The 9,170-nt window shown below is 35.9% G+C and overlaps 1 protein-coding gene across 2 annotated transcripts in view; it reads right to left on the bottom strand.

Moving 5' to 3' along the window:
* Positions 1-7,700: 7,700 nt before the first annotated feature.
* The window catches only part of arhgef1a (Rho guanine nucleotide exchange factor (GEF) 1a), a 57,551-nt gene continuing 56,081 nt past the window's right edge, over positions 7,701-9,170 (bottom strand). For both annotated transcript variants that reach the window (XM_062047520.1, XM_062047522.1), the window contains exon 22: positions 7,701-8,495. In XM_062047520.1, the coding sequence (XP_061903504.1) occupies positions 8,467-8,495 (29 nt within the window). In that variant the 3' untranslated portion in view covers positions 7,701-8,466. The remainder of the gene's footprint in view (positions 8,496-9,170) is intronic.

Below are 9,170 nucleotides of genomic sequence, written 5' to 3'. Positions count from 1 at the left end.
AGAGCTTTTATACGTCGCTGTTGAAGTGACACGCCCACTTTGGAGAATCCTGAGGATCATCCCCAATGCCGCACCCTCCGTTTGTCCACGCAAATTGGGCACTTTTCACACTCCGACACAAAACCACCACCGAGTTCCACCGATAACTTCGGCCCTCATTTCCAAACATCATCAAAACATCTCCTTAAAAACAAAAAGAAAGCATTTTCCCTCTAATCCCTCGTAATGCTGCTACTTTAGCGTGTAGACTCACAGCTGTTGCCGCCGTCAAGCGAGCAGCTCTAATCTCATTTGACACCAAGTGAGTTTACACTGGCACATAATTCAGATCTGGTGGCTCTGACTCAACACCAACAACATGTTAGACGCATCCGACAAGCAAGTCGAGCGTCGCCAACAACTCAGCGAGAATCTCCGTTCACTTCCCGGTTTGTGTTTAGTAAAAATACAATAAAATGAACGATTGAACTGTAACCTGAGAGGAAATTAGCGCCTCCCGGAATGACATCACAGCAATCTGGTTGGACTATATGTAGGTGTTATGATCTTCCGGCATCTTTGACCCAATTTATTTAATGTAATTAATTTAAAAAAGAACAACATAACACATGCAAAATATACAGCCAGACAGGTGACTATTTTTTAAAAGGCTTGAGTGTTACATCATTTAAAAAAACATTCAAGATTTCTCTACTGTAAAATTTAGTTATAAATTTGATAAAATTGATTATACTAAAATGGATTATACAAACCCCAAAACCAGTGAAGTTGGCACGTTGTGTAAATGGCAAATAAAAACAGAATACAATAATTTGCAAATCCTTTTCAACCTATATTCAATTGAATAGACTGCAAAGACAAGATACTTAAAGGCCTACTGAAACCCACTACTACCGACCACACAGTCTGATAGTTTATATATCAATGATGAAATCTTAACATTGCAACACATGCCAATACGGCCGGGTTAGATTAGTAAAGTGCAATTTTAAATTTCCCGCGAAATATTCTGCTGAAAACGTCTCGGTATGATGACGTTTGCGCGTGACGTCACGGATTGTGCGGACATATTGGGACAGCATTGTGGCCAGCTATTAAGTCGTCTGTTTTCATCGCAAAATTCCACAGTATTCTGGACATCTGTGTTGGTGAATCTTTTGCAATTTGTTTAATGAACAATGAAGACAGCAAAGAAGAAAGCTGTAGGTGGGAAGCGGTGTATTAGCGGCTGGCTGCAGCAACACAACCAGGAGGACTTTGAGTTGGATACGCGGTACCGTGAGTACGCAGCTTTGGCTTCCAAACATTTGATCGCTTGCCCGTACGTGCGTGTCGCTATGTGCATGTCACGTAGGTAACTTTGGGGAAATATATGTACTGTATGAACTTTACGGAGGTGAACGGTACTTTGGGCTGTGGGATTGAGTGTGTTGTGCGGGTGTTTGATTTGTATTGGCGGGTTATATGGACGGGATGGGGGAGGTGTTTGTTATGCGGCATTAATTTGTGGCATATTAAATATAAGCCTGGTTGTGTTGTGGCTAATAGAGTATATATATGTCTTGTGTTTATTTACTGTTTTAGTCATTCCCAGCTGAATATCAGGTCCCACCCGCCTCTCACAGCATCTTCCCTATCTGAATCGCTTCCACTGCCCTCTAATCCTTCACTCTCACTTTCCTCATCCACTAATCTTTCATCCTCGCTCAAATTAATGGGGTAATCGTCGCTTTCTCGGTCCGAATCCCTCTCGCTGCTGGTGGCCATGATCGTAAACAATGTGCAGATGTGAGGAGCTCCACAACCTGTGACGTCACGCTACTTCCGGTACAGGCAAGGCTTTTTTATCAGCGACCAAAAGTTGCAAACTTTATCGTCGATGTTCTCTACTAAATCCTTTCAGCAAAAATATGGCAATATCGCGAAATGGTAAATGGTAAATGGGTTGTACTTGTATAGCGCTTTTCTACCTTTTTTTTTAAGGAACTCAAAGCGCTTTGACACTATTTTCCACATTCACACAAATGATCAAGTATGACACATAGAATGAATCTGCTATCCCCGTTTAAATAAGAAAATCTCATTTCAGTAGGCCTTTAACGTTCGAACTTGAAAACTTGGTTATTTTTTGCAAATATTAACTAATTTGGAATTTGATACCTGCAACATGTTTCAAAAAAGCTGCCACAAGTGGCAAAAAAAGACTGAGAAAGTTGAGGAATGCTCATCAAACACTTATTTGGAACATCCCACAGGTGAACAGGCTAATTGGGAACAGGTGGGTGCAATGATTGGGTATAAAAGCAGCTTCCATGAAATGCTCAGTCATTCACAAACAAGGATGGGGCGAGGGTCACCACTTTGTCAACAAATGCGTGAGCAAATTGTTTAAGAACAACATTTCTCAACGAGCTATTGCAAGGAATTTAGGGATTTCACCATCTACGGTCTGTAATATCATCAAAAGGTTCAGAGAATCTGGAGAAACCACTGCACGTAAGCAATGATATTACGGACCTTCGATACTGTATCACAAAGCGACATCAGTGTGTAAAGGATATCACCACATGGCCTCAGGAACACTTCAGAAAACCACTGTCAGTAACTACAGTTTGTCGCAACATCTGTAAATGCAAGTTAAAAGTCTACTATGCAAAGCGAAAGCCATTTATCAACAACACCCAGAAATTCTGCCGGCTTCGCTGGGCCCGAGCTCATCTAAGATGGACTGATGCAAAGTGGAAAAGTGTTCTGTGGTCTGACGAGTCCACATTTCAAATTGTTTTTGGAAACTGTGGACGTCGTGTCCTCCGGACCAAAGAGGAAAAGAACCATCCGGATTGTTCTAGGTGCAAAGCCAGCATCTGTGATGGTATGGGGGTGTATTAGTGCCCAAGGCATGGGTAACTTACACATCTGTGAAGGCACTATTAATGCTGAAAGGTACATACAGGTTTTGGAGCAACATATGTTGCCATCCAAGCAACGTTATCATGGACGCCCCTGCTTATTTCAGCAAGACAATGCCAAGCCACGTGTCACAACAGTGTGGCTTCATAGTAAAAGAGTGCGGGTACTAGACTGGCCTGCCTGTAGTCCAGACCTGTCTCCCATTGAAAATGTGTGGCGCATTATGAAGCCTAAAATACCACAACGGAGACCCCCGGCCTGTTGAACAACTTAAGCTGTACATCAAGCAAGAATGGGAAAGAATTCCACCTGAAAAGCTTCAAAAATTGGTCTCCTCAGTTCCCAAACGTTTACTGAGTGTTGTTAAAAGGAAAAGCCATGTAACACAGTGGTAAAAATGCCTCTGTGCCAACTTTTTTGCAATTAAATTCTAAGTTAATGATTATTTGCAAAGAAAAATGAAGTTTCTCAGTTCAAACATTAAATATCTTGTCTTTGCAGTCTATTCAATTGAATATAGGTTGAAAAGGATTTGCAAATCATTGTATTCTGTTTTTATTTACCAATTATACAACGTGCCAACTTCACTGGTGTTGGGTTTTGTACATTTAATAAAACATTTTTAAATTATAAATGTAATACAATTTTCATGATCAATTTAATAATAATTTGATTATAAATGTGAAAACAATATTATAAAGTTAATACAAATGTGATTATACATTTAATAAATTATAATATAAATTTAATACAAATTATGGTAAATGTACTTAAAAATTATTATAATTTTAGAAACAATTGGATTTCAAATTCAGTAAAGATTTGATAAAAATTTATAAAATGGGCCTATCCTAGCTGCACTCAGGCGGAAGGCAGTGTACATGCTGGACAAGTCGCCACCTTATCGAAGGGCCAATATAGATAGACAGACAAGCATTCTATTATAAATGTAATACAAATTGAATTATGCACTTAATTTTAAAAAATCCTAAAAAATTTAATAATATTATACATTTAATTAAAACATGTGAATACAAATTTGACAAACATTTTTTTTATAAATGTTATAAAAATGTGATTGTAAATTGACAACAAAAATTATTATTAATTTGATAAAATGTTTTAAGATTAACTTTTTTTTTTTTAATTATGTAAATGTAATTAAATTATGTTTTAATTGCATTTAAGACAGCGGTGCCCACACCTTTTCCACAGAGGGCCGCGGCATACTGATAAAAAAATGTACATGTATTTTTTTAATTTTGTAAAAACAAAGGCTTAAAAAAGTTGCTATACAGTGGTTCCTCAAATTAAGAGTGTTCTGAGATAATTGATATAGTTTAAGCTGCAAACAAAAATTTGAGTTACAAGTAGAGATGTCCGAAAATATCGGCCTGCCGATATTATCGGCCGATAAATGCGTTAAAATGTAATATCGGAAATTATCGGTATCGTTTTTTTTATTATCAGTATCGGTTTTTTAAAAAAAATTAAATCCACATAAAAAACACAAGATACACTTACAATTAGTGCACCAACCCAAAAAACCTCCCTCCCCCATTTACACTCATTCACACTCATTCACACAAAAGAGTTGTTTCTTTCTGTTATTAATATTCTGGTTCCTACATTGTATATCAATATATATCAATACAGTCTGCAAGGGATACAGTCCGTAAGCACACATGATTGTGCGTGCTGCTGGTCCACTAATAATACTAACCTTTAACAGTTAATTTTACAAATTTTCATTAATTACTAGTTTCTATGTAACTGTTTTTATATTGTTTTACTTTCTTTTTTATTCAAGAAAATGTTTTTAATTTATTTATCTTATTTTATTTGATTCATTTTTTTAAAAAGTACCTTATCTTCACCATACCTGGTTGTCCAAATTAGGCATAATAATGTGTTAATTCCACGACTGTATATATCGGTTGATATCGGTATCGGTTGATATCGGTATCTGTAATTAAAGAGTTGGACAATATCGGCATATCGGATATCGGCAAAAAGCCATTATCGGACATCCCTAGTTACAAGCATGCCCGTCATTAGTTGGCGGAGCAAATGTCACGGTGAACCCTGTAAGATCCGACCAAAACAGCTTCGAGTGAGAGTTTGACATAGTTTTGTTTTTTCAAAAAAGTGAGTGTGAAGGACAGTGCTGAGAAGAAGAGGATGATATTCATGAATTAAAGAAAGAAATCATCCAAAACATTACAGAGGGTGGAGCCAACTTGGCGAAGCAATTTGAGAGTATCACTGCTAGTCTGCACCATACTGAAGCAGAATTGGGTCTAACGCCAGCTAAAGATGTTAAAATAATATCTAAGAGGCAAACTTGTATCCCTGAAAACACGGAAAAGCTGCTGATGTTGTGTTTGACGGAAGAGCACCTTTTCAAAGAAAATGCTGTACACTATTATTACATCACTTTATACAACTACTGTAGTTGTTGTAGTACATTGTATTGTATCGTTTTTCATACATTATTCCCTATCTAAAAGGCTGTTGTTGTTTTTTAAAAGGGATGTTACATGTTAAAATTGTGCCGTTTTGGGGGCTTAATTTCAAGGGTTTATGACCTCTACCACCATCATTTAAAATCAACTTATGTTTAATTGAATTACAAGTGATTCCACAATAACATTAGTCTTGACTCTTTATTCTCTGAGTGCTCATACAATATATAAGGGATTATTATTGACCAAGATGTTTAGAGCACTGACAAATCATTGCACCTTTATTTTTTTGGATTTATTTCTTAATTAAATTATTATCACATCTTCCAGTATCATTGCTCTTCTGTTTTTTAAACTGTCCAAATTAATTTTATTGCACTTTATTTTGGTTTAGTTTAATTTAATTTAATTCTAAATCATATATATATATATATATATATATATATATATATATATATATATATATATATATATATATATATATATATATATATATATACACAAAAGAAAATAGTTTTAAAGAAAACGAGTTTGTGGAGTTGCTTGCATGATAATACTGATAGAGGTGGGAGTATCCAATAAATTGGCAAGCGAGTGTGTATCACATATCATAAAATGTGATGCCTTAAAATACGCTACAGGGTGGGAATAATAATAATACATTATGAACGATGATGCTTGGAGAGGAGTAACAAACGCAGAAGCGACACAACATTCCGGCCTTGTAACTGTATTCCATCACCTGGCCTGTGGTGCCTATAATTGGGGGTCTCCTGGGAGAGAGGGGTACAGTGGCTATGACAAGCGCATATATGGAGAGGGGGGCGGGGGGTGACTATGTTAGCTATTCCCCTCTGCGAGGCCTAGTTGAGTTATTAATAAACATCTTTTGGCTGACATTGTCTGCGGGATTAGGATGAGGAGTCTCTGCGTGTGTCCGCTTGTCTTTCTATCTTTACTTTTATTGTCCGGGACCCTTTTTTTTCCTATGCAATGAGAGCCGTTTCTAATATTTCGACCAAACAATATATGCTCTTATATCAACACTAGCAGTTCTAGCAACTCTGCTACTTAAACTATTACATTTGGTACAAACAATTTTATTATTAATTTAATTTGGAAAAAAAGTATAAATGCATACAATAAAAAAAGGATATAAATGTAATAAAAAATAATCATAATAAAAAAAAAAATATATACATTTAATTTAAAAAAAAGTTATACATCTAGTACAAATTTGACAATGCATTTAGTAAAAATGTAAATATACATTTAATAGAAAGGTAATTATATTTTTTTAAATAAAAAATCAATGTAATAGAAATTTTATTATACATTTCATAAAAAATTACTATAAATTTAATACAAAATTTGATGATACATGTTTAAAAAGGAACCAGGAACTATATTTAAAAAAATACATACATTTACTATGAATTCGATAATAAAATCCATCCATCCATCTATCCATTTTCTACCACTTGTCCCTTTTTTGGGGTCGCGGAGAGTGCTGGAGCCTATCCCAGTATTATAACTCATAAAAAAAAGATTATATATTTAATAACATTTGTATTTTAAATGTAATAAAAATGTATTATAAATGTAATAAATATATTTTTTATAAATGAATAAAAACGGGATTATACATGTAATAACATTTTTATCATACATAAAAAAATTATTTAAGTTTAATAAAATGTGGTTGTAACTTTGATAAAAAATATGATCGATTAAATAAGAAATTGATAATCAATTTCAGATTATTTTAATTGCCTTTAAGACAGCAGTGTCTAAACTCTTTCCACCGAGGGCTGCCGCATACTGATAAAACCGAAGCATGCGGTTGGGTCACTTTCAAAATATAAATATATCTTTAAAATGTTGTAAAAAGGCTTAAAAAGGGGATACAGCAGAACGTCAACTGAAGAGCTATTTGTTATGCACTTCTAGCTTCAATGGCGCCCTCCTTAGAGCGTGAGTGAGTAATTAGCAAATAGTATAGCACTTCCTGAAAAGAAGTTGACGTTCACCTCTGACCATTTCCTGTGCTAGTGACTCACCCTCGCCGCAATATGTTAGAGACTCGCTTTGGTTTTATCCTGAAGAGGGCGCTTATCTGACACACATACGCAAACGGCCGCTGAGCACAAAATTAAACTATTAAATAAACAAATCAAAATATTAATCTTTTTTCCCCTTCATCCTCGGGAGGCCCTTTTAAAATGCCTCCCTGTGCAATTGCCACGTGGCCTAAAGCTAAAACAGCCACTGTATGTACACCAACATGAACGCTTTTATAAGACATTTTATTTTCTGTGTATACAATCCATATGACAAAAAGTAAGCATACTCCTCCCATATATTGTAATACAGTCTTCTTACACCATTTATTTGCATCCATAAACTTTACCTTGCAACTTTTTGAAAAACAAGAGCAGAAAATACATTCATATCAGAAAAGTCCTTGATCGATAAGATTGTCAAGTGTCTGGAAACAAGATAAATACACAACAAAGCTAAAAAAAAAGGTGTCTATTGCACTAAAATGAAGGTAAAATATGTTCATAAACATGCAGAACAACCAAAAAATACACTTCTGATAGACTATTTGAGAGTTATTGATGCACTAGCCAGACCTTTTGTTTATGTGCGAGAAAGTGCAACACTATAGGTGTTGGCTTCATAAAAACGAGCTTATAATCGTCGCTTATAGCCGCTTTTAAAATACATCATGTTATTTTTTATTTTTTTGCTTCCTGCTTTTTGGTGCTCAAATGCAGTAGTAAATATATGGAAAGGAAACATTTACAATATGCATGATTAAAAAAGTGTTATTGATCAGAAGTACAGCCGTAGTAAGTGTTATTATTCACGTGTTCCCTTTTAAGCCTTTGGTCCAGTGGAAATAAATCATGCAAACGACACATCACAATCAGCCTTAAACCCTGAAAGCGAGAAGCAGCAAACATACCCGGTAACACTACAGTACTAATAAATAAACGGAAAATCGGAAGAGAGAACAGAAATATATTGTGGCGTAATAATGGCTTTCTGTTATTGAGTTTGACCTGTTTGGGAAGGGTGCGGAAGATCAGATCTCCTCTGGAATGTCTTGGAAATCTGGAAGAACACAAACAATGAATTAGAATGAGCACATTATACTGGGCCCAGCCCCTCTTCCTCCTATCCAGGAGATCGCAAAAAGCCGCTGCCTGACCAGGGCTCAGAAAATCTGCAGAGACTCCTCCCACCCCCACCAAGGACTGTTTTCACTGCTGGACTCTAGAACAGTGGTTCTTAACCTGGGTTCGATTGAACCCTTGGGGTTCGGTGAGTCGGGCTCAGGGGTTCGGCGGAGATCAAGACACACCCGACTCATCGTGTAAATAAAAACTTCTCCCTATCGGCGTATTGCGGATATGGCAACAGCAGAAGTCACACTGATTTGCAGGTGTGTAATTTGTTGTGAGTTTATGCACTGTGTTGGTTTTGTTCTTTGAACAAGGTGATGTTCATGCACGGTTCATTTTGTGCACCAGTAAAAAAACATGGTAACATTTTAGTATGGGGAACATATTCAACATTAATTAGTTGCTTATTAACATGCAAATTAGTAGCATGTTGGCTCTTAATTTAAAATTTATTAATTACTTATTAATGCCTTATTCGACATGGCCTTATTATAACCCTAACCCTCTAACGCTGGCCCTAACCCTCTAACCCTAACCCTAACCCTAACCAAATAACTCTAAATTAAGTATTTGTTACTTAGAATATGTTCCCCATACTAAAGTG

The sequence above is a fragment of the Entelurus aequoreus genome, linkage group LG05 (assembly GCF_033978785.1).
Source record: "Entelurus aequoreus isolate RoL-2023_Sb linkage group LG05, RoL_Eaeq_v1.1, whole genome shotgun sequence".
NCBI lineage: Eukaryota > Metazoa > Chordata > Actinopteri > Syngnathiformes > Syngnathidae > Entelurus > Entelurus aequoreus.
This window is presented reverse-complemented; position numbering and strand designations above follow the sequence as displayed.